Genomic DNA, 26,787 nt, shown 5'->3' with positions numbered 1-26,787 from the left:
AATATACACAAAGGGCTCAAAGTTTGACTTGGGTTTCTAATTTACTAACAAAGTAATGACAAAAGCAATGGAAGTGGAGCAGTGGCTAAGTGGTAGAGGATTACCATGAAAAAGCCCAGGGACAGCAGCCAGGCCCTGGGTTCAATCCCCTTAACCAATATAAATAAATAAATAAATAATGACACAAACATCTATCAGTATCCTGCTTTCAGGATTTTCAACTGTCCAGTACATTTCTTCCTACAATTATTAGTAATTATTGGGTTAATCTTTCTAAAATGAAATATTACCATTATGATTATACATTGATAATGAGGCCTAATTATTGCTTTGAAGGAAAAAGAATGCCACTTCTCTAGTCTTTCTCAGTTTACCTGTTGCCTTCCTGCCCTTGATTGTGAGGTGTAACCTATGGACAGACATATCCCACCTCCACTCCATGCTATCTAGAGTCCTCCCAAATTGTCAAGTTGTTTGCATTCTCTGCAGTAGCCTCCGCTAATTTTATTTTAGTTTTTATTTTGAAGCCTTCATTAAGGTCTCACCATTAGGAGTATTCCACCTTTGCTCCTAAACAACCTTTTCCAGCTATATAACTTCAAAAAATTCTCAAGTTCCTTGTGCAAGTTATAAAATAGCATTGCACTTAGCAGCCTCTGTTATGCTGTTTTAGAGAGAACTAAGTTAATAAGCATAAAGTTTGGGCCATGCTAGAGACATATGAGCATTCATGAAACTCTTCAAGAAGTCTCTATTGATGATGAATTCTACCTTCATCTTCCGTCCTTGATATAACTTTACTGTTCTCCTGTGTGCTTTGCTAGTGCCTGGACACCTTGGACTCAACTCTAACAAAATATTAATATAGTTGTTCATTCACTATTTTTTCCCATGAAATGTTTTCACAAACTAAACTGTATCTTTTAAAAAAAACATATCTTAGTAATTTGAACAATAGCTGGCACACTATAGGAATTTTGCAAACCAAGTGTTAAATAAAACAGGATGAACATCCTTATCCCTCAGAAGAGAATCTGAAAAAGAACAGTTGTTACTGAAGTATTTTTGAATGAATGGACAAATTTATGAATCATATTTCAGTATAGTAGGAATGTGTTCCAAGCTAATCTGGACATTGAGACAATCGGTCTGTGTTACTTTATGATGGAGCTTGAATAGTGTTTTCTTGTAAACTTATTTTTCTCCTCTTACTTTTTTTCCTTTTTGGCATGCTTTATCACTAAACTCTCAACCACATAATACAATATTCACCTTGTATGTTTTTAGACTCTATGGTGATGTCATCATCACTGATATACATGGGTGACAAGCGATTGTCAATGATAGTCAGGCACCCTATTATCCCCCACAAAGAATTCCAAACTTTATTTCCATGCTGTTATCAATGTAAACTATTTAATCCCAGCAATAACTGTGAATTGCCAAAACCATGAAGCAAGCGGCTAAGTTCAGACTATGATAACATTATGAAGACAATATTCCTTTAATTGGTAATGTTTCTAAGAATTAATGTAACCAAATGTTGGCCAACAAAGTTTTCTAACAAAGTTTGCCCCCAAATGAACATATTACCCAGAAACTTTACAACATGGTTGCAATGTAGTTTGAAATGACAACTTGTGTAAAGTACCACCATTGTCTATTTGAAACAAGAAGAATGTTTGTTGAATTGCTTCGTTTATTAGGGGTAATTAGTGTATCTTGTAGCATTGGATATTTCTGCAGGAAAAGTGCTGTGAGGCTACACACAAGCCCACTGCATATACAAAGATAGATTTACAATGTCTGGACCAGTTGTCTGGAGGGAGGCATATGTCTAACCAACACATCTTAGAAATTGATTTTTTTTTACCCTGTAACATTAATACATTGTCATATATTTATCACTTCTTTGATTTCAGTAATTGTAACTTCACTCTGTCCGCAATTTAAACAATGCAACTGACAGCAGTTGTATATATTTGAGATATACAAACAACTCGTTAGGTTAAAATTATTATACTATTTTAGAGATCAGAAAACGGAGGCTGAAAGAAGTTGCTTGGATGACTGTCAAACATTCTAGAGTGCTGGATTTAGACATTTTTTTTCTCGAACGAGTTTTGCTTATAGAGAATATTATATGTATATTTCACTGACTCTTGTCCCCTGGAAGTAAAAGAATAGGTCAAGTATAAGGAAGGAGTGGCACTGTACATCTTGCTTTATACTAAATTAATATATGTAAATTAATATTTTTCCCATTTTGATGTACTATACATAATTAGTCTGATTTTATAAATGACACAGCTCCATAAAAGTTAAAATATTTGCCAGTGACAGAGAAAAAGGCTAAAAATCTATCATTTTATGTTGTATAATACTATATTCAGACTATTGGGATAAATGATTGGGTCAACTTGAAGCCAAAAATCCTTTAGGGTCAATTAAAAGTTTTGGTATGTTGGATTATGATACAAGGTGTGGTATTTTTTGGAGGATCAGAAGAACCCTATTTAAAATTTTCAAATATACATTTTAGAAAACTCAATGCATTTATTATGACATATTTATTTTAGAATATTTACATATGTACAACTTTAAAAGTAAAACATTAGTATATATTATTTAATAAATAATAAAGTTGTGTGATAAATTTTGTTCTTCAAGTAGACAAAAATCTTACTGTGTATTTTAGAATTAGAATGAAAATCAAAGTTCATGTGAATAACTGATATTTAACTCAATATTATGCCATTAGCCTTTAATATTAAAAATTCAAAATAATTGAAGACTATGGCTGTGGTGAACATTAAGATAATTAAGAGAATTAACAGAAGAATTAACATTAAGAGAATTAACAAAAGCAACTGTTTTTGAGAGCTACTTTCCTTTTTCATGTCTCATGTGAATCCTAAAATAACTAATTATTTCAGTAGAATATTTAATAGAGGTTCAAGAAAAATAAAGATTAACTAGAAGCAAATGGAATCTATAGCTATGAGAACAAAAAGAAATTCCACTAGAAAACCAGGCAATTGCACAAATCCTGCACTTAGAGCAGGATTTGTTTTAGGACTGAATCATTAAAGGGCAATAGCTATCTAGAGACTTGTATCATTAGACAATTTCAATCTCTGTTATTATTGGTAGTGTTTTGGGGATGTGCTCTGTCACAGAATAGACCCGGTTGCTTTTCTCACACCCTAAGTGAATGGGAAGGGAAGCATCTATCATGATTGCCATCATCATTGTTCACTGAAATCTCTTGAACAGATGTTTAGTTGTCTGGTGTCTGACCCAAACTCCAAACCAAGGCAGAAATTTTAAAGTCACACTCGCGGCCTCCAAAAGCTTAAAGGCATATTTATTAGACAAATACTCAGGAACTAAGTTAAATTGTGATAAGCGAGCAGACATATGAGCTCTGTGAGAATCACCAGAGCTTGATGTCTCTGAAATCATGAACAAAACACTACCCAACTCCATGTGCTTAAGTCTCAGGATGATAAGAAAAATGTGTTTTCAATTTTTCCCAAAATGTATTCATCTCAATATGAGAATAGATATGTCTCATATTAATACTTAATTTATAAATACTCATGAGCTCTATTAAAATTCTCTGGCAAAATCCCACCATGCTTTCCTTCCCGTGGACTCTATCGCGGGGTTTTGGCAGGCTCTGTGTGATCAGCAGGTTTTTTCCTTCCCAATCACATTACTGAGCACACCCAAATGGAAATCTCAGAGCTCACTGTTTAAAAGATGTCGCTTTACAAAGTATATTAAAGGCTTGTTTAGACTATCTAAAGGAGATATAAATTTATATCTCCAAAGTAATGGGCTGTAGCAGAGAAATGTGAAATGTCTTTAAAACAAGATCATTTAATACAGACTTATCTTGTATATTCCTATCTCTACATAAAAGTATGCAATTGAGTTAGTAGTTCTTCATGCAGCTCAAGCCTAATTTTAAGTCAAAGGAGGCTCCACCACTGTGCATTGCAAACATACACAGACTCAACCATTAAGCGACTGGCCTCACTCACTTCCAGATGTGTTATTCTCCTTCACTCACCATCACTTGTAATTCCATGGGCACTCAAAAGAGGGCTGATTAGAGAGGAGAGCTATACAAGATGACCTGCAGCTCACCTGAACTGGGTCTCAGAGAGATTCTGATTGCAATGGACACGTGAACTCATTCAATAATTCTTAGGTGGATGCTGTGTCTTCTAAAGAGGTATACTTCGGAAGATATCTTCCAATGGTTATATGGATCCAGACATTTTAGTGACATTTAACGATTTGTAATTAATACCACCATAAAGATATTTCAAAATAAACATGCCTAGATACCTTGGTAAATCTTTGCACGAGGTTAGGTACAAAGGGTCTTAAAAATTCTTAGCCAGGTTCTTTGTGGTTCATGCCTGCAATCCTAGCTACTTAGAATCTGAGATCTGAGGATGCAGTTCAAAGCCAGCCCAAACAGGAAAGTCCATGAGACTCTTATCTCCAATTAGCCACCAGAAAAGCCAGAAGTAGAGCAATAGATCAAGAGATAGAACACTAGCTTTGAATAAAAAAACTCAGGGACAGCACCCAGGTCATGAATTCAAACCCTAGTAATAGAAAAAAAAATGCTCTTTTAATAACACTTGTCATTTCTTATGCATAGTGATTATTGTGAACTGTACTCTTCCCTTCTGAAAAAAATGAAATAATATTAGTTATAAAATAGTCACTGTTCTGAAACTCTTCTCATAACCCTGAAGTTGTCTTTAACATGACCTAAATTGTGTTCTATATAGTAGAGTGTCTAATATCACAGTATCAAATGTTTATCCATTGCATTACAATGGACTTGAGACTTAAGGTTAAAGAGACCAAGAACAAAATATGTAATTAGAAAGTTCCTTTTGAGAAATACATACTGTGGATTTACAAGTTAAAATTTAGGAATACATTTTCTGAAATAAGAAAATTGTCAACAAAACCTAATAAATGCTTTTAAATTTAAAGTCTACTTGCCGTGTTAACACAGCAATCAATGTAACAGAGTAGTATTGAATCTCTACTTGCCATTACAATAGATATGAAACTAAAATCAGGAAGAAATTCTTACCACCTTCTTTAGTGCAAAGGTTGACAAGGTTGTGGACTGTGTCCATTAGTTCCAGCTGCTGTTTCTGAAGAGCACTGTTGTTAGTGGTGGCTCTGTTGAGCTGCTTCTCCAGTTCCTGGATTATATATGTTTGACGAGTAACTAAGCCTTGAAGGTTCTCTTTTTCTTCCTTTAAGGTATCCAACTCTTCCTTGTGCTTTCCTTCCATTTCTAAGATTTTATGTTCTAATAAACTATGAGAAAGTGAAAATAAGAATTATCTTAGATGTGAGAGTCTACTAGCAATTATACATTCTACTAGTATTTTATAGAATTATATATTGTACTTGAACCTGTGTTTGAGATCCAAATTTTAATTTAGATCTTTCATTATGAAAATATTTTAAGTGATACAGATGAATCTCCTTAGTTTTAAACTTAGAGTTATATATATAAAGCACATCACATGAAGAAAAAATAATAAAGGGGTGAATTTTATCAAAGAACATTCTATGTGTACATGGAAATACCAAAATGGAACTCCTTTGTCAAATGAATATATGCTGATTTCAAAAGAACTATTAAGCTGGTTATTGACAAATCATATTTGCTCAATGTACTGCCTGGGGTGTGGATTATACTAGGGTAGCTAATTTAGACTCAGACAAATATAATCTGGCGAAATCACAGCATAAGTTTCAGTAAGGAAATGGGTCTAATGAGAAACAAGGCAGGGCAGAGAAACACATGAACAAATTTGAAGTTATCCATAATGTCTTAATGTTTAATGTTTTCACGTGGTATTCTCAAAGCATTCATATTGACAAAATTTCACAGTATGCAGAAAGAGAGAAATGACATAGAAGAAACTACAGGAAATGGAAGTAAACTAATTGAAAGATCCAATTTCTTAGGAATTCTGATATCTAGTCCTATACCACAAGCACCAGCTTACTTTATTTCTCAAGAAGAACTTCTGGATGAGGTTTCCCAGAACCACACATTGTGAAATCATTATGTCACTGTTTCAGGAAAGGAAGATTGTGTCATGTTCTTTTAAAGTGGACTTGATATGCTTTGCTCAGAGTGATGCAATCTTAAGAACCTTCCTTCTCTTGGAGCTCTTTAAATAATACTCCCTTTGCATATTGCACTTGAGAAGTGATAGAGAGTGCAGAAGCACTCTCAGATTCTAGCAAAGGGCCTGAAATAAAAAGCATTTACACTTTATAGAGTGTCTAATATGCTAGTATTCCTCAGGGAAAAGGCTTATTCCATTTTCTTAGTTCATTTTTCAGAAGGTTCAGTCCTGACTTGGTTTACAAGGTGTTATTTAAATGCAATATACAAGAATGGGCACTTAATTTACCTTGGAGAAATATAGAGCTGAATCATTTCTATAAGTCTTCAAAAAAGGAGACACTAGGGAGTGTTTTAAATTTAATATTTGAATTATACAGTACAGTGTGTTTGAAGAGTTAAACTTTCCAACAACATGCACTATGGGACAAGCTGTAATGTGTGATTATTTTTTATACAGATGAAGAAATGTAGCAAAAATTACTCATTGATATCCTAGCTTTTTGCTAATAAGCTGTTAGCCAAAAGAAAGTGTGGACCAGAGTATGAGAGAAAAGTTGGCTGTGAAGCCAAGCCTGTATATAAGATGATGCTAGTAATGTAAAATGCTATTGGTAGTGTACTCAGATTCCAATAGGAAAATTTCACTTTGACACCCATTAGGGGAAGTGCTATGTCTTTTGTAAGGTACAAAAGGCCATATGTCTCTTCTGAGTTTTCTTCTTTCTACTGGAAACCTAGTAGAAATAAACCCCATCTGAACTGACCAGATAAAAAACCAGTTTTGGATAGACCTTAGTATAGTGATTTGAGAAACATGTGGTGGTCACTTACAATTTTTTTTAAAGATTGCTTTTTAAAGAGAAAAAAAAATGACAAGGAAATCAGAATAGGATGAAGGAATCTCTAAGGGACTAGTGTGATTCATTATGTTAGTATTTCCTTCTGGGCCAATAACTGGTTACTGCTGGAGAAGTTCATGTTGAAAGAGAGAGGCGGGGCAGACAGAAAGACACAGAGATATAGAAAGACAGAAAAGGAGAGAAGGGAGGGAAGACGGGTAGAGAGGGGAGGGGAGGGATAGAGGAAAGAGAAAGAAAGGGAAGGAAAGAGAAAGGAAGGAGAAAAGGAAGAAAGAAAGACTTCCCTAGTTATACCATTTATTGAAGAAAGAATGTTGTCTCTGCACCTGTTGATTCTCAGGTGTTCAACCTGAGAATTAACCACAACTGATGCCTTGGCTCAGTCTTAGCTTCTTTTTTAATTACTATTGTTCCTATTCTTAGAATTGTGATCAGATTCAGGATTCCCATAGAGCCACTGACTTGTAGGAAAAATATATTTTATCTTTACAGAAGATCTAGTGTAAGGAAACCTTAGATTAACTATGAAACTCATGGTCATGTTTGGTTAAAAGTTTTGAAGTTATAGAATAATATAACATTTTTCTGTATGTGAAATGAGATGAGAGCTGACCCTCCACTTTTCCTAATTAGTAGGCAATATCAAGTTTTAGTTATAACTTCTAATTAGTAGTGGCTAAGTGCTAAATAGTTACATAAAATATATAATACCACTATTCTTATTCTAAGGACAGATTTTTAGAGGGGAAACCCCAAATTAAAAAGCAAATAAGCTATAAAATACTTCTCTTTTAGATATATTTTCAAATTTTTGGATCATTATTCTTCTATTTTCTGCTTTTAATATATGCCTGTACAAAAAGAGGATGTGTGAATAAGATAGCTGCCACCTTAGATGACAATGAAGTTGTTAATTTTTCATAATGATTTGGAAATAGCTGAAAATGGAAAGTGAATCAGTAAGTTCTAGTGCCAAGGAAATAATGCTGGATAATGTCTTGTTGAAAAACAAAAAGACCAATTTTCTTTACAAAAGGAATTGACATGTTGGAACATCAAATTCTTAAACCTCTAACTAACCTTGAATGCATCATGAATACAAGTATTAAGATATAAGCACAGTGTGCCATCTTGAAAGAAACTAATGTGATTGCAGAAGTAATTTTCATGAAAGAAAGAAGTCACAGTGTTCCTTTGGCTATGATGACAACTATAAGCCATTGGAAAAAATGGTCCATGGCTTGCATGTGCTTTCCTAAATGGTAGGACGTGATCTTACCAGGAAGTGATCTCTTCTAGTCATTTCCCATATCATTTCTTCACTCAGAGCTTTCTTAGTAACCCTTGTACGCTAGTCCTTTGCTACTACATGTATTTATTATTTTTATATTAATGATGCTTGTTTAGGCGTCCTTAGGGAAACCACGTCTTCTTGACCTTTTTAAAAATCTCCTTCAACAGAGCTCATTCCCCTGTTTCATCTTTTCTTCTTGTTTGGATTCCAAAAGACTGCTCTGTTCTCTTTATCCTTCTTATCAATTAGTTATTATCTACTTTGGAAGTCAGCATTTCCTCTTTGTTTCTTCCAAATGATGTGAATCCAAAATTTACTTGCCAAAAAGTCTACATACTATCTCTAATTATTATCACACCCCTGTAATATACAATGAGAATTGTGTAGTATCTAAGGGAAACCCTCTTCTCCTTTGATTTTAAACCAATATAGTGATAAAGACTACATAAATATTCAAGTCCTGGTACACATATAATAATCTCAATTTCTTTTCCTAAATCATGTAGATACTGTGTCAGGACCAGGTTTACAAAGCCATGTGTTCTAACTTATTAGACTATAAATCTACCCATGTCTTCCTACTACTATGAAAATGAGCACTACATAATACTCTCCTTGATTTAGTCTAGTGTAACATTTACTGAGTTCTACATGTTTATATTATACCAGAAATTAACATATCACCATAGCGGTTCATTAATATTTGTTGCTCTCTATCTGGTTACATTTGTCATTAACAATCTGTGACCTATCAACTTTTCTTATGCACAAAAGCAAAATTTGCTTGTTAAAAAGATTTTTGGATTTTCTTAATCATTGCTATTCCTTGGCAGTATATTTACCATTGAATTTAATTTTCTTATTTACTATCTTGAAAATACTATCTTGAAAATTTTGTTTTTAAAGATTTTTTAAAATTGATTTTCTATTATTCACTTAATCAAAAATGTTTGGTATAAACCACCTCAGGTAGGCACAGAGACCTTTGGATACAGGAGTTGATAATGAGGACATTATATGTCCAGAATCTTTAGATATGCAAAGTAGTCAGTCTCTTTGACTCTTTGATTGCAGCTTTTAACAACTATAACTTGGGTTCAATTTCAGAGCACAAAACTGGATGCTGATACTCTGTAGACACTATGTGGAAAATTAACTACAACTTGTGGGTGGGGTGGGGGGGAACTGGGAGAGAGCAAAGGAAGGGGTGACATTGTGAAAAAAGAAATTTACTCAACCTGATTTAGGTCACTGTAACCCCTCTGTACATCACCTTTATAATAACAATAAAAAGTATCAACAAAATATTTTAACAAAAAAATAATGGGATACTGACACCACTCCCTGTGCACTAATTTTTTGTTTTGTTTCTGTGGGGTTTTTTTTGACAGTACATTAATATGTTCTAATAGGAAAAATGAGAAAATGACACATTGCCAAGTATTGGGGAAACCTCAATTAAATAAAGCTCTCATTAAGATACTTCTTTTACAATTAAGATTCTATCGAGCAACAATCTGTGCACTAAATCTATACCAATTGAGCTAGAAATTCAAAACCAGAATTTCTCACAGGATTTTCCATACTTCCTGTTTCCCATCTTTCTGGAAGCACTTTGAGAAGAGACATGCCTAGAATTTTGGCACTTAACTTTTAGTTTAAGGCAGAGGTGCACTTTAATGAAGAATAAAATAAACAAGATAATCTAAGCTTTGAGCTTAAGTAAAAGGTTCTAAATGACTCTACACAAAACCTTACTCGAACTTTTTTGGTTGAACTTCTCCCCCTCCGGACCTTGCCTTCCATGTCTGCTTGCTATAACATATCTTATTGGAAATACTTTATGTTGTTGAACACATCTTGAAACTTGCACATAAAAAGCTGAGTTTCAAATTGTTTCCCACAATAGAATTCTTAACATAGCAGCCAAAGAACTTGTACTGGTGAGAGTTGCCTAAGCCCTGTGTGTGTAAATGTAGTTTTTAAACAAGGCAGAAGATGTTGAAATATGAAGAAGCTTTCTCATTTTTTATGAGACTGAACTTATTTACAGATGTCTCATTCTTTTTATTATTTTAATTTATATAGCATTAACATTTGTTGGAAATATAGTTGGCAAAAAGATATTTTTTTCCAAGTTAAACTTACGCTTTCAGAACTTAATGTACTAAAAGCATTTCGTTCAAAATCTGAAGTCATATTTGCTTGGTGATTCAAATTTGGAGGGGAAGTGCAGATGTTATAAGTGAAGATTAGGGAAAAAATCCTTTTAAAGTTTGAGGTAAGAAAAATCCAAGTATGTTACAGATGCCAGAAACAAAGAAAAAAAGATGAGACATTTACTTACTTAAGAATGTGATACTTATTGAAAAATAAATGGTTAACAAGATTATACATTTGCAACATACATGCCAGTTTTAAGATCCATTAAAGAGTATATATAAGTTTTTAAAAGGAAAACGATCTGATTAAAATATTGAACACGTTGGTAAGTTAATCATAAGCGAAGAACTACAAATAGTGAATAATGGAAAGATGGACATCTTAACATGCCAGATTGTAAAGTTTTGAGAAATTAGGAAGGTCATGCACACTTAGGGATAATATAATGTCCAGAGATGATTTGTCAAAATCTTTAAAATTTTAAATAATAATGCTATTAATTCTAATAAGTTATGCATTTGTGAATAGCAAGATAAGTATAGCAATTATAAATTACAGTGTCTATAAAATGAATTGCTACTCATTCTTTAAGCTAAACATGTTGCATTATATATGATTATATATATATATATATATATATATATACAGTACTACTCATAATCAATTCTTATGAACTAAATAGTAGGAATAAACCTAGCATTTGTCATAATATTGAAAGTGTCTGTACAAATTGCATAGAAATATACAAATTTTTTATGTAAACATGTGTAAATATGCACACTTTATATACACATGTACAGGTCAGTATCTTTATAAAAACTGGAAAGGCAGGCTGCTAATCTGTTCATATTGATTTCTTCAAGGAGAAGAGGTAATGTTCTTATACAGCATCAGAGAGATATTGATATATAATTATTTATACATGTATCTAATTTTCAATTTGTCTTATTTTTCTAAAAAATCACAAAAGTTAAATAGCCACAGTCTAATATAGACTGGGTTTTTTAACTAAAATTAATATTTTGAAATTGAATTCAGAAATTTAGAAAGTTGGGTTGAATTAGTGAACCTCAGCATGGACTCCCAGTATAATTATCACTGCCCCTGAGGGCACTTTGTAGAATGTAGAATAATGGTATAAACACTGTTTCTACTTTGTTCTTGTCCAAAACAATGGATAGACTTACACTATTTAATGTAAACTATGTGAGTTATATGGTCCACTAAATTAGTTTTGTCAGTTGTATGTGTGTACATATATGTGCAAATGACTTTTTTGTGATATAGCAACTGGAACATTGACGCATCCTTCCTTCAACCTTCATAATATATCTAAAGTTATATGTCTATAGTCTATATGTCTATATGTCTATGATAAGAACTATACCAGAGAGTAGAAAAGAAATGATAGAGCCCCATAATCTCTTTTCCTATAGACATAGATATCTGTGTTCCAGAAGGTTACTGCCTAATAGTATGTGTGTGTGTATATATATATATATACATATATATTAATAAGCGCACATGAAATGTATGTAAACTTACAAATGGCAAGTCTATCTGGCAAAATCAGAGAAGGGTTCTTGGAGAAGATGTTGTGTGCACTACATTTAGGAATTTTCAAGAATGGGTAGAACTTTATGAATTACATAAGAAATTTCAGCTATGCAAAAATCAAATATGACTGAGATAGCGTCATATATTCAAGGTGATACAAAAAACTATTATGATTAAATACTACCAGGCCCACCAGGCACTGTTCTTCTGCTGTATATAAAGTCACTAAATTCATCTCCGCATCAACTTCACACAGTTTAATTATCATTATCCCTGTGTTATGAATTAGGAACACAAACCTTGTTTTGTCTAAGTAAATGAGTTACTTACAGAGGTCCTAGTAACCTGCCCAATGTCACACAAATGCTATGTGACAAGGAATGGTGTAAGATGGGACCAAGGGAAAGTGAAACCCAGGCAGTCTGGTGTCATGGCTAATGTTCTGAGGGAGAGGATACACCTAGCATGGATGACAAGAAGAGTGTCATCCTAACAGTGATGGGCCATGTCCTGTGCTAAACAATGTCAACTTCCTGCAGTCAGTTACAGAACCATTAGGAGACTAGAAGGTCATGATAAGGAGGAAAAAAAACAGTTTTGAATTTCACTAATAATATTTTGGCAGAGTTCTGAAAAGTAGGTCTAGCTAGCATAAGACCTAAGGCACAGAAGTCATGGCAATAGCTCAGACAAGACTTTACAGTAGTTTGACTTAAGATGTACTCAATGGAAAAGGAAATGACAGGATGGGTCATATATATGTGTATATATATATATATATATACATATATATATATATATATATATATATACATATATATATATATATGACCGGGAATTGATAGAATTGATAGGGGATTGGGGAAGGGAGAAATACTATAACCTGGATTTCCTCATGGATCAGAATCCTATTGTACTCTAAGATCTTAAGGTTATTTTAATTTAAAAGAAAGTACCTGCTATGAGCCATTAAATTGGTAGTATAAAATACTGAAAGGCAATGGCAGACTAGCAAGGTTCTCTGACTATCCTGTAAATGTTATGGTTACAAGGAATAGAATAGAATAACATACATTTTAAAGGATGTCCTTGATGTACACAGCTAAAATTATTTAACCTAGGCTAATGCAGGAAGATAACAAGGTTTTGCTTTAATATTTTCCAATTTCTTAGCAAGTGGAGGATAGCTTTAATTTAAAAGGCTTTTCATTTTTGTTAAATTAACTATTAAAGCATTAGTAGTTAATTGTGCCATTAACTTATTTATAAAACATAATTTGGTATTTTGAAATTGAACAAACTTCAATCAGTTAAAATTAATTAACTTAATAACTTCCCATAACTCCAGCTAGAAGATAGATGAGGCTTGTCAAATAAGTTTAGTGAATTCTCAATGTTAAAATAAATAGTTTATATCTCCTACTCTAGTATTAGAAAGGGTAAATAATGATCTGAACAATGGTAGGCCAAAAATAACCAGTCTATCTCTTTCTTTAAGTTCATATTTGTTTGTGTTAAGAAAGTAACTTGACAACGACATCAATTATACTTCAAGCTGTATCATGCTGGAAACACATTTTTGTTGTTATCAACACAGAAAATCATCATGCTAATTTTGCCATGTAATAGCTCTTTGGCTGTGAGTAAGTCATTTGACCACTGTGAACTCCAGTTTTTTAATGTGCACAAAGAACAGAAGAAAGCTTCTTTTGCAAGATTGATGGGAGGATTTAGGGATAGGGAATGTCAATCATACATGTGTTTACATGGTAATTGAAAGCTAGACTACAGACAGTATTACTGAACTATATTGGAATCACCATCACATGCCTAGCTCCATTTCACTCTGAATGATCTCACCAAAAATTTCCCTAATATTTACTCTACATATCCAACATAATTATCAAAGACGCTCAGATAGCCAGGTGCCGGTGGCTTGTGCCTGTAATCCTAGCTACTCAGGAGGCTGAGATCTGACGATCACGGTTCAAAGCCAGCCCAGGCAAGATAGTCTGTGAGACACTTATCTCCAGTAAACCACCAGAAAACCAGAAGTGCTGTGGCTCAAGTGGTAGGGAGCTAGCCTTGAGCTGAAGAGCTGAGGAACAGCGCCCAGGCCCAGAGTTCAAGCCTCATATGACTGACCCCCACTCCAAAAAAAAGAAGCTCAGATAATCCATTTTTGAATATATGGAATACGGATTAACTTTCCTGTGTATTCTGTGGTGGCAGAAAGATTTCTTCTGGAATATTCTCAAAACTGTTTTCCCACTTTGGAAGAAGGTGGAGTTGTCAGAGATGAGAAGCTACCTTGAAACCTGGTCAGATGACCCAGATGACCTTTAATTTCATATTGACTCAGCTGAAAGGAAGTACATGCATTATGATACCTGCTCTTGTATTCCACTTTTTCCCATAGCTTTTAGGCAGACTAAGTAGGACAGTTGCTGGAACAATCTAATAAAAGTCAGCAGTTTTGTGTCCTACTTTATGTTCCTACCAAGTTCCATCCGAAGAAAGTCAATGTTAGTGTTTCCCATTTACTTGGTTGTGTAACATCAATTGTGGGTGGGCTATGTATGGCCCCTAATTTCCTTGTCCCTTGAGGCAAGAAACAAACCTAAAATTTGAGATTAGGTTAGCATCCAACAAAAGGAAAAACAATTCCTAAGGAAAGCAAGTCCCTAGATTGTTAGGAAAACAAACAGAAGAATAAATGTTGCTAATCCTATTCTGTTTTTGTGCTTTCCTCTTAAGGGGATAAAGAAGTGAATCTAACAAGGCTAAAAATTCATTTTCAGTCCTATAAGTGATGCATTTAATTTGTCAGGATGTAAATCAGCAGGCTCTCTCAGCATGCTTGTGTTGTGTAATCCTGTCCATAAAATATTCCTCCTTCTTCTGCCAAAGAGGTGGTAGACACTCGCAAGGACTAGCTTACTGACTTGGCTGCCAGGGTCTGTATCATACTCAAGGCTGGTAAGTCGCACACAGATTCAACCCCTCACATTCCTTGGGGAGGAAACAAAGCTTAATTTAGATAATCCTCTCTACAGCGTGTATTAGCTGATCCAAACCAGACCTGACTGACTGAAAGCATGTTGTTCCTACATTTCAGAGATGCTTCAGTGTGGAACTAGATTCCTGTGGCTTCTGGAGTATGAAGAGTCACACAGAGAATAGGTAGGGGTGATGGATGTATAGTTGAAGAAATTAAAGTATATTCAAGTTTGACTTTGAACTTCTCTGCTTCAAAGGAAGGAAGACTTTGTAGCCTTAGAAGGTGCCTGGAAGAACTCTCCACTCCATAAACACACATGAATGAAAATAAACAATAATAAACACATTAGGGAAAATATGATATGTATTACAAGTGAGTGCTTTGGGTTTGTATAAAGGAAAACAATGTGTGTGTGTGTGTGTGTGTGTGTGTGTGTGTGTATAAAACTGAGGATTGAACTCAGAACTTCACGCTTGCTAGGCATGTGCTCTACTTGAGCCGCATAGGTAGCCATATTTGTTTTTAGTTTGGTTTTCAGATACAGTGTGATGTTAACTTTGGCTTGGAGAGTGTCAAAATGCTATCCTCCTACCTTAACTTCCTATGCAGCTGAGGGCACAGGCATGTTGTCATCATGCCTAGCTTGATTGGATTTTTTTTCAGTTGTGGGACTTGAACTCTGGGCCTGGGCACTGTCCCTGAGCTCTTCAGCTCAAGGCTAGTGCTCTACTACTTGAGCCACAGCACCACTTCTGGTTTTCTGGTGGTTAATTGGAGATAAGAGTCTCATGGACTTTGCTGCCCAGGGGGGCAAAGCTGTAGTCCTCATATCTCAGACACCTAAGTAGCTAGGATTACAGGTGTGAGCCAGGTACCCAGCATTAAATTGGATTTCTAATACAGCCCTCTTCTCTCTGCCTCTCTAGTAAGAAAAAAATAAAAACAGAACACACACACACACACACACACACACACACACACACACACCACTTTTAAAATACTGATTTAAGTCAAGCACAGTAGCTCAAGCCTATAATCTTACGTATTTGGGGGACAAAGATCATGAGATTGTGGTTAAAGAGCAGCCTGAGCATAAAAGTCTATGACTCTACCCCAACCAACGGCTGTGCATGAGTGCATGCGGCTGGTGTAATGACTGGGAATAATGACTGGGTACAGTGGTGCATGCCTTACAGCCACATACACATGGGGAAGCACAGGCGAGAGGATTGCAGCTCAGGAGGGCCTGTGCATAAAGCCAGCATCTATCTTGAAAATAGTCAATGTATAAAGGGACTGGACACATGGCTCAAGTGGTAGAACACCTGCTTTGAGGCCTCAAGTTCAAATCCAGGCTCTAAGGAAAAATAAAAAGTGTTTCAGCAACAGAATGTCTATAATCCCAACTACTTAGAAGGTAGAAATTGGGATGATCTCAAGGCCAGTCTGTGAAAAAATGAGTAAGAAACTCTCAAACAATAAGTTTGGAATAAGGGTACATACCTGTCATACTAGCTATGAAATCAGATCTGATAGGAGGATCACATTCTGGGGCAAAAACGCAAGACCCTAGTTGAAAAATATCTACAATGCAAAATGGGTTGGGAATATGGCTCAAGTGATAAAGCTCCTGCCAAGAAAATGTGACTTCTTTAGTTCAAAGCCCAACACTGCAGCGGGAAATAGTGATTAAGGAAGAATTGTCCTGACTTAGGAATAGATACTAATAAAGCCGGAAGGCAGTAGCTCACACCTGTAATCCTAGTTACTCAGGAGGCTGAGATCTGAGGATCAAGGTTCAAAGCCAGCCCAGGCAGGAAAGTCTGTGAGACTCTTATCTCCAATAAACCACCAGAAAACTGGAAGTGGTGCTGTAGCTCAAGTGGTAGAGTGCTCGCATTGAGCTGAAGAGCTGAGGGACAGAGCTCAGGCCCAGAGTTCAAGCCCCAAGACCAACAACAACAACAACAAAAAGAATAGATAATACTCCTTCAGTCCATTGCACATACTGGAATCTTCTGCACGAAGACAGATAACTGCAGCAATGTCAGGGGAAACAAGAATTGAGAGATTCATGTGTAAGGTGTTGTCAGCATTGAGGTATTCTGCATCACAAAACAAGCGATGCCAAGTGGGAACAGAGATGTATGTAAAATTTGGTCACATGAAACATAGACATGAATTTTGGATTAAGATCCAAGTCCCTGCCCTCCTTGTGAAAAGATGATTTCTAGAAAGGGGAATCGCTATGATTCTGAAAGAAATAGCATTAGCAATAAATTAAATCATGTATATACATAAGAAAGCTCATGCTTGCAATTTAGAACCAGATTCTTCTTGGAGGCTGTTGCACAAGGACACCTCCAGACACCTCCCAGGGTGGAGTTTTTGGAGAGCTTCCATGGACTCAGTTTTATGGAAGGAACAGCAGGGACAACTTTTCATCACAGTGCCTGTGCAGTGTAATGAGATCCCTAATATAGTCAACGCTTTTCTATTAAAGAAGTGACAGATGCGCCTCAGGGCTGGCTGCTTGCTGGGTGGCAAAGGACCCTAGCATACACGAAGTTAGTAAGTTATATATCAAGACTCAGTCAATCACCTTCCTTGAGCAGGAAACAAAGTTTAATTTAGAAAATCACCTCATTTAAGGTACACTTATTACAAATCATAGCATTTCTGAGCTGGGTGCTGGTGGCTCATGCCTATTATCCTAGTTTCTCAGGAGGCTGAGATCTGAGGATCAGGGTTTGCAAAGCTAGCCCAGACAGGAAAGGCTGTGAATCTCTTACCTCCAATTAACTATGAAAAGAGCTGGAAGTGGAGCTGCGGCTCAAGTGGTAGACACTAGCCTTGTACAAGAAAACTCAGGGACAGTGTCCTGGACCTGAGTTCAAGCTTTAGGACAAGCACACACACCCACAGACACTAATAACATTTCCTAGCAAGGATTTCTTAATAGGAAAAGGTATCAGTTGTTATATCAAAAATCTTCATGGGAAGAACAAAAATCCAAGAGTTAAGGTGGAAGAAGTACATACTATTTAAAAGGAAAAATACTGAGCATGAGATAGAAGATGGAAATTAGAAAAGATGTCCAAGTAAATTCTGGCAGCTCAGGTGTCAGCTCTGGTTTATACCAGAGACATACACTTCAGTAAGGGATGCATTGAGGAATGTAAATCCATGCCAACAACATTGTAAAAGATCAGTCACAAGTGGTAATGTACCCACTGAGAGATGGATTAAAACAACCTCAAGTTCTACTTATAAAACAAAAAGTTTGTGAGATTCCATCTTCAAAATAAAACAGCAAAAAACTGGGCTGGAGATGTAGCTTACTTGGTAAATGTCAGCTGGCAAACAAGTTGAACAAGCCTGAGGCCCTGAGTTCAAAACCTGGATCTGAAGGGGAAAACAGGTATTGAAGGGATATATTACCAACTCTAAAATATATTTATGTCTTAAGAAAATAGGCTGCAAAATAATATGTACAAGCCAGGTGCTGGTTGCTCACTCCTATAATCCTAGCTACTCAGGAGGCTGATATCTAAGAATCACTATTCAAAGCCAGCCTGGGTTGGAAAGTCCATGAGACTCTTATCTCCAATTAACCACCAGAAAACTAGAAATGCTGCTATAGCTCAAGTGGTAGAGTATTCATCTTGAGCTGTAGAGCTCAGGGACAGCGCCCAGGCCCAGAGTTCAAGCCCCATGATTGACAAAATAATAATAATAATAATAGGTACAGTATGATGAAAGTTTTGTGAAAACATTTATGTACAGTATTCAGTAAAGTATGTAGCTCTCTCTGTGTGATAGGAATTAATTTTATCTTGTATTTTTTCTCTTTTTTACAAAAATGTGTGTTATTTCTATAATTCTAAAAGCAAATAATGATAAACCCAAACAAGGTAAAGTCATTATTGTCTATTTGTTCAAAGCTCCTGTATAAGTTCTTGCACAACATATCTGGAAATACCTGACTGCAAACGGGTTTCGTTTTTATCTCTGAAATTAAAGCATAGGGTGGTGACTCTAAATCAGGAGATGATTGAAGTAAAGCAGTCCTGTTAGATGCATGCATCTGCTTGGTTAAACTGCAGCAGGGTAAGTTTTCTTTTTCAACAGGATTTTTCAGTTCTAGAACATTTCATCACGCAGCCAGTTCAGGGTCAAGTTCTGTCAAGTTTATTTACAGTTTTACAGTTTACCCCTATGACACTGTACAAAGATAAATAAATGGAAAACTTACACAAACAAGTCATGGTATTACGAGTGACCTGTTTCAGATTCTACACCAACACCGTGTTTATTTTCTTCCTGCAGAACTTTAATTGTAATGACTGGCATTGAGATTCACTTCTAGCATGGAATTGGAGGTTGTAGGTAATATGGAAGCCATAAGTGAGTGAAAAGAGAATTGGCACAAAGAAACCTGGTTAGCATTTGTGGTTCTGCCACTAGCAAGTCCTGTGACCTTGGCTTTGTCATACATTTCCTTTGCTCTGTAAAGTTGGAGGAGAAAAAGCAGTTCTCACAGGTGTCTGCCTGGTTTGGAATATGGAAGATGCTGTAGTTCTGTCAGCACAGTGACATTAACTAGTTTCTATCTGTAGATCCAGTGTTCTTTAACTTAATATGATACACAAAGCTGAAAAGACTCAGGCCATCCAATACTAAAGAAAATGCACTGAAATACAAGATAGAAGACTTATGAGAGCTGGTGCTTTGATCAAAAGGTCCATTTCCAATGAAAGTGACTTAGAATGAGATAGTGTTCCAGTGCCCCAGCTCTCAAGATCTCTACGTCCTATTTCACTTGCGTGCAATGACTCATAGTTTACAAAAACACACGATGTGATGACATCTATAAATCTAACCAAAGAAATTTATTATGTCTGGAGGAAATGGTTTAAAATGAAAAAAATAAAAATCTTTTTTATTAGGCAAATAAGTTTTTGGCAAGACCATAGTTTGTAATTTTCTATAGTACAAGATGTCTGAATTCAATCATCTTCATTTGTACAAAAAACTTGAATGGATTGAGCTATTATCCAAAATGTTCTATCTATTCTTCATGGTTATAAATTTTAATTCTACTAAAAATGTCAACATTCTGTGTGCTTAAATTTAGTCACTGGATCAAAGAAAGTTTTGTAGTGGTAGGATTTTAACAACTAACTGCCTCTAAGAGACTATAATGGTAAATATTACACAAGCAACTATCTTAGTAATGTAAGCAGCAATATTAATCCTACTGTTGATACTGCATACTTCTTACGGTTTACTTACTTTTTCTTGCCATCTTTAAGTAGTTGTACAAAGAGGCTACTATCTAACAAAGCATTTTGAATACAATGCTTCTTGATCAATCTCACTCATTTCATTGTTTTTACCCATCCCTCCCATTCCATCCCTTCCCTCACTTTTCTTAATTTTATAGGATAGACACTGAGTTCTTGACTGTGTTCTCTCTTCTTCTTCCCTTTATTCATCTACCCCATTCCATAGGACTCCACCCAACACCTTTCAATTACGTTTCCTGGTGCTCATATGAATCATAATTTGTTCCTTAATATTTCTGTTTTAAAACCACCTTTTTAGCGTTTCCATAAAGGCAAACAATAAGTTCCTACATAAATCTTTGTAGAATATAATAATCCTTACCTGTTTTTCTCATGAATCTTTAGAATTTCATTTGTCTGTTGAAGAAGTTGCTTCTCTAGCTTGTATGTTGATAAAGAATTCTCCAGCAGTTGTATTTCCAGTCTAGAAGTTTGATTTAGTACCTGAAGATAAGAGATACAAATGTTTCAAACCTCAGTTGCCAATGAAAGAGCAGAAGATAATTGAGTTTCATTTAGCTCAGTTCCCAAGTGACATTTTTTAAAAATAATGAATCACAAGGTACACATTCTGTCCACTACTCCTATACATGTTCCTTCAATTCGATTGGTTTGAGACTAAAGTTGATTTGCCAAATCCATTTCAGATTTCAATTTCTGTGTCCTGAGACCTGAAGATACATACTGTGCTAATCACCTTATATTTTTTGTCTACCTCATTTATAAGTGCATAGTTCTATTACTGAAAGGTCTTAAATATTATGCATTATGTAGAATAACTAGTGGGCATATAAAAGATACCTGTCTGTTCCTATCACCTTATAAGAACCAATTCAAATTATATAAACAATTCTTGATACTGTTACTACCCATAGTCACCTATTGAAGAAGGAATTGTAATCACAACTTTACAAATGAGGAAAATGAAATTCAGAGATATGCCCAAATGATACAAGACTCCAAATGCCTTTCTAACAAGGTAGTTTGACTTGATTATATTGCTCTACTCAGAAAACTAAGAGAGGGAGCCCAGCCATTGAAGTCTGTGGACATCTGTGGACAGAGGCCATTGAGCCATTAGCCAAACCTGACATTCTGGCAAAGTCAACAGGCTGAAGTCCTAGCAGCTGTCTTCATATTGAGTCAGTGCCCTGTTCCTGAGCAACAGAGAGGGAGAGAGGAAAAGAGAGAGAGAGAGACAGAGAGAGAGACAGAGAGGGACAGAGAGAGAGAGATGGAGAGAAAGAGTCAGAGACAGAGTCAGAGACAGAGACAGAGACAGAGACAGAGACAGATAATTAAGTTTTAATACTCTTTACATTACACCTTACTTAGCCTCACTTATTAAAGAGGGTCTGGGAATGTTTGACAAGATCAGAATCAATACATAGGGTTGTCCTTTAAAAATGATATATTTACAGACTGGGAAAGGGGCTCAGTGAGTGCTTGCCTTGCATGCATGAGGCCCTGGGTTTGATTCCTCAGCACCATGTAAGCAGAAAAAGCCAGAAGTGGCGCTGTGGCTCAATTGGTAGAGCGCTAGCCTTGAGCTGAAGAGCTGAGGGACAGCGCCCAGGCCCAGAGTGCAGGCCCCATGACCGGCAAAAAAAAAAAAAAAAGAAGAAAAAAGAAAAAAAAGATATATTTTAGAGCTTTTCTCTTGTCTAGTAACAGGTTGAAATCTGGGATTATATCACATGCACACAGAACACCTTTTCCAGCTATACTGAAATACTTAGGGCTGGGCTTGAGTTAATAGAGATTGCAATGAAGTTGAATGCAATTTTGGGGGATAAGGCAGTCACAGGCTGAGGGAAGAAAGGCAATAGCCTTTGTTGTGAACTTTTAAAAAAATGCTCACAAACCTGGATCATCTAAATAAATAATCTCTTAATGTATCAATTAGCAATTAAAATTAATGCAAAAATGCATATTGAACAGAATATTATTTCAATATAAAGACAGGTGCTGATCCCAGGCATATTTGATTCAGTGTCCCATGATCTCATTTGCCTTACTGTAATTCTAACTTTCAACATGTTTTTATCCAGACAAACTTTCTTTCCCTTTGCTTTAACTGAATGACAATTTATAAATTGTAAAGTTATAAATGACAGCTTATAAAGTTATTAATAATGAGTAAAGAGTGACAAGCATATACTGTTTGGTGACACTTAGGAGATTGTTTAGCCCAGAGTACATTCCATGATTTTTAATATGGGTACAGTATCGCACTGAACCAAAGGTAACATATAACACTTGATTCACTGAACTCCCTCATACCTGGTGGCATCTGCCAACACCACCATATTTTTTATACAAGGAATAGTGAGTATGCTTCAGGTTCACATAGAATGGAACAGAACCATTTCAAATTAACAGTGCAGTTTTTGCCTACCTCTAACTCTGGAGACTATTACAGCTACTAATCGATCTTTCCAATTCTCATTAGACTACTTTCAGTCCATTTACCAGAGTAACCAGGGAGATCTTTTTAAACACAGATAGGATCTTGTCATTTCCTATGTGAAATATGCTAATGGATTCCTATGCAATTAGTTGAAATTCCAAACCCTCAGCCTGACCTCCAACGCCTTAGGTGACAGGACTCTGTTTCTTGGATCTCACTTCCTGTTACTCCTGGTTATTATGCTGCAACTCCATAGCCTTCTTTCTGCCACCTCACTATGGCAAAACCATCCCCATCCCACTACCTTTTACTTGCTCTTTCACTTGTCTGGAATTCTTATTCCTTCTCATTGCTGATCAAATCCTGTTGGGGGGTGAAGTATTGTGCTATATTTTTTCCTTATGGAAACATCACTGCTAATGATAATCTTGCTCATTCACTCACACGCTATGTTTCTTCTGTGTTAGGGTTTCAGTCTGGATGGAGCCTCCTGTACCCCCAGACCTGAGCATAGGGTTCTGAACACTGAAATTCTCAACTATGTATTAGATGACATCCTGACAATAGACAGTGGCTTGCTTTTTAATGTAGATAATCATCAGAGGGGAAAATATCAGGCTTATATGAATATCAATCTGCATTTCAACTATACTAGTCCAAATCTAAAATCATGCTCAAACATAAGAGAAGGAGGAAGATTAATCTCAGAGTCCAGGCTAACTGCTGGTTACACCAAGCCAGTGCTGAGCATGAATGTCAATCAATTCTCCTCTTTCCCAATCACCTTGACCTGATTGCTGCTTTATTTCAACTCTCTCTGCTGATGTATTCAAACAGTCCTAAAGTTCAAAAGTGGGCAACCCAAAGAACTGGATAGCAACTATGATAAATTGACCACTTCCTTATTGTGTATCTATGAATTTGCTGCTTTGCAATAACCAAAGAATTCCATTAAAATGACAAAAGGCATTTCCTTCATAGCCTAAACACATCCGAAAAGCACATCTCTAGGAAAAATAAAATTAAGGAAGAAAAAAAAAAAAAGAGCAAAGAATATAGAAAACAAGCCTCCAAGGAACAGTGTCAAAGCTTAAATTTTCCAGAGTACATCAGAGTAAGGAAGACATAGATATGAAAGGGAGGATTTATAGACTTTAAAATCTTAAAAAAAATGGAAAAGATTTGTTCCCATGAGAAAGCAAACAAGGAAACTTCAGACAGACTTCTTTAACACTTTTTAAAGTAGCTTTGATTTTTAATATTTATATTAACAGAACAGTAAAGTTGATTGAGGATTGAGAAAAAATGCAAGCACCATGAAAATTAAGGGGAGGGAATGGGTTGGGTGGAACGAGAAAAGGGGTGATATTGATCAAGATACATTGTACTTATAACTTGATTTGTTAAATGGCAATTCCTTTGTATAACTACTTACAAATTTTAATCTTAATTAATTAAAAAAGAATAATAGCTGGATACTCACGGCTCATGCTTATAATTCTAGCTACTCAGGGAGCTGAGATCTGAGTATTGCATTTTAAAGCCAGCCTACCAGGGCTGGGAAGGTGGCTCAGTGGTAGAGTGCTTGCCTTGCATGCATGAGGCCCTGGGTTCGATTCCTCAGCACCACATAAGCAAAATGAAAAAAGCCGGAAGTGGCGCTATGGCTCAAGTGGTAGAGCACTAGCCTTGAGCTGAAGAGCTGAGGGACAGCGCCCAGGCCCAGAGTTTAGGCCCCACGATCAACCAAAAAAAAAAAAAAATCTGCCAGACTGAAGTGGGGAAAATACTGGAAGACCACTTCCAGATTAAATAGGAGTATTAAACCCTGAAAACCAAAATATCAATAACGCTTTTGGTGAAATTATTGAGAAAATGAATGTGGTGATTAGATAATTTTAAGAGAATCATTGTTAATGTTAGTCATGATAGAAAAGGCAGCCAGTGCTTTTGCTCTGGAAACTGACTGGTCACTGCTTGCTTTCCATTCTGACCATTTTGAGTGGAACTGTGTTGGGTCACTTACTCTCAACACATAATTTTTGCCTCTGTAGTCTAAGTACTGCCTCTACCATGGAAGAAATACACGAGGAGAAATACATGTGAAGAAGAGAGGGAAGAATGGGTTGAGGGGAAATAGCAGACCTCGGGGCAGCTGTGAGAAAGTTCACCAAGGCACTGGGAGCCCTTAGCCAAAGTCCTGTGTCCATGCAGTGCTTCAGCTCTTGGGAGCAGAACGCAGGATCCTGCCACAGTGACTCATTGCCTGGAAGTGGCCATCGGGAATTGCGGTCTCTGTACCAACACATGATGGATTTCAAAGCACAGCAGCTGGGCTCACTGGTCAATTACACTCCCCTGAGCAGGAGACTAAAAACGTGCATTTTTATGGCTGTGAGGGAAAACTCTATAGCTAACTAATTTGACCCAAAGTTAAAAGAGAAATGATGTAGAGACACTTTGCCATATTAATATTAAGGGGTGTTTATGTTCATGCCTCCCTGAATGTACGGGCTGCTTTATTTGTTATTGTACGCTACAGACTACCCTATTAAAATATCTTGCAGTATGGAAATACTCAAATCATATCTCTTTGAATTTGATTAGATTCCATTTTTCACACGCCAGGGTTGAAAGTTATTGGAGACTGGAGGAAACGTGGGCACCATGTCTGAGGAAGTCCTCGAGTTGACACAGCTAAAGAGGGGCGAGGCCATCCCTGCGGCTAGCATTGCATGCATCACCAGGATATGGCGATAAGTGGACGGAATAATCACTGTCGTTAGGACAGCAGCAACATCTTTATCATTTTTGGAAGACAGTAGCACTGCCTTCCTTTTGCTTCCTCTGACTTCCATCTGACTCTCTGCTTGGACCCATTTATACTATCCTGTGGCCTTATTAAAATAAAGAAACCACAGGACAGAGACAGCCTTGACAGAGAGCTTCTAAGCATGGAGACTTTTCTGTGGGATAGACTGACTCAATCCTCATTCTCACACACACAGATTCTTTCATTGTGGCTAAGTTATGTCACCTTTCTTAGTTTCAGTTGCTTTGTCTTTAAGCATCACATGGAACTTGCTGACCCCAAATGATTTGCTATACTTTTAAATACATAATATACTTATGATTGATGAGAGCAAGCCACGTACAGATTATTAAAGGTGGATTTTAAAAGAGCTTGTTTGTCTGATGGTTAGCCCCAAACCAAGGAACATCAATCATTGCTGAAACTAGCTGGCCACCTGTTGCATACTGGGAAAGAGGAAGTTGAAGGAGAAGTAATCTGGGTACAAACTGAAAATAGAATGAGAGCAGCACTAACAAGACTATGGAGGGAGGAAAGGACTTGGTGTGGGTTGCTGATTCTTGCCACCAGTTACGCTGATGTGTTTATTATCCATCTTGTTGCTGATCAGGAGGCTCACCAAGCACAGAAGCCTTAAAATGCATTGCAGCAAAACCACAGCTCTCAGACCTTTTGTTAAAGTGCAATTCTGAAAGGTCAGCAGAGGACTAGAAAGCAATAAGTGACTTATCTTTATAGCATCATCATGTGAGAGCCAAGCATGCTAATGTTTTGCAAAGCCCTTGTTATGAATTCAAGTCCCTGAAATAATTGAAGCACTAAAGTCAGTTTTTAAAAAGTTATAGAAGCAAAATGTTATAGATAGCAAAAGTTATAGACAGCAAAAAAAATGATCTGTCAGTTTAAAAATGCTGGCTGTAAATGAAGAGTGCATTTGGCTAAGGAATAATTGAAGATTCATGTAGTAAATGTTGGCTTGCATCAGGACTTTTGTGTGCATTTGTGTGGTTGTATTGGATAATTGGTTCTGTTGCAATAATTTAAGTATCTACCCACTGCATATCCACTGAAATGAAAAATATTCGGAGCATTGGAGCTAAAAACAGCATAAAATATCAGATGATACTAAAATGAAAATGAAAGGAACACTAA

General features: G+C 36.1%; 1 protein-coding gene across 2 annotated transcripts in view; it reads right to left on the bottom strand.

Annotated features, from left to right (window-relative positions):
* Angpt1 (angiopoietin 1) overlaps nucleotides 1-26,787 on the bottom strand; it is a 220,526-nt gene that overhangs the window by 60,555 nt on the left and 133,184 nt on the right. Inside the window, exons 3-4 of one of the 2 annotated variants that reach the window (XM_042673087.1) lie at nucleotides 20,736-20,857; nucleotides 5,129-5,361 (exon numbers count right to left, since the gene is read on the bottom strand). In XM_042673087.1, the coding sequence (XP_042529021.1) occupies nucleotides 5,129-5,361; nucleotides 20,736-20,857 (355 nt within the window). The remainder of the gene's footprint in view (nucleotides 1-5,128; nucleotides 5,362-20,735; nucleotides 20,858-26,787) is intronic. The other variant, XM_042673088.1, reaches the window with a different exon arrangement.

This window comes from Dipodomys spectabilis, unplaced genomic scaffold (assembly GCF_019054845.1).
Source record: "Dipodomys spectabilis isolate Male_0828 unplaced genomic scaffold, ASM1905484v1 ptg000783l, whole genome shotgun sequence".
Classification (NCBI taxonomy): domain Eukaryota; kingdom Metazoa; phylum Chordata; class Mammalia; order Rodentia; family Heteromyidae; genus Dipodomys; species Dipodomys spectabilis.
The sequence above is the reverse complement of the archived record's forward strand: the minus strand, read 5'-3'. Positions and strand labels throughout refer to the sequence as shown.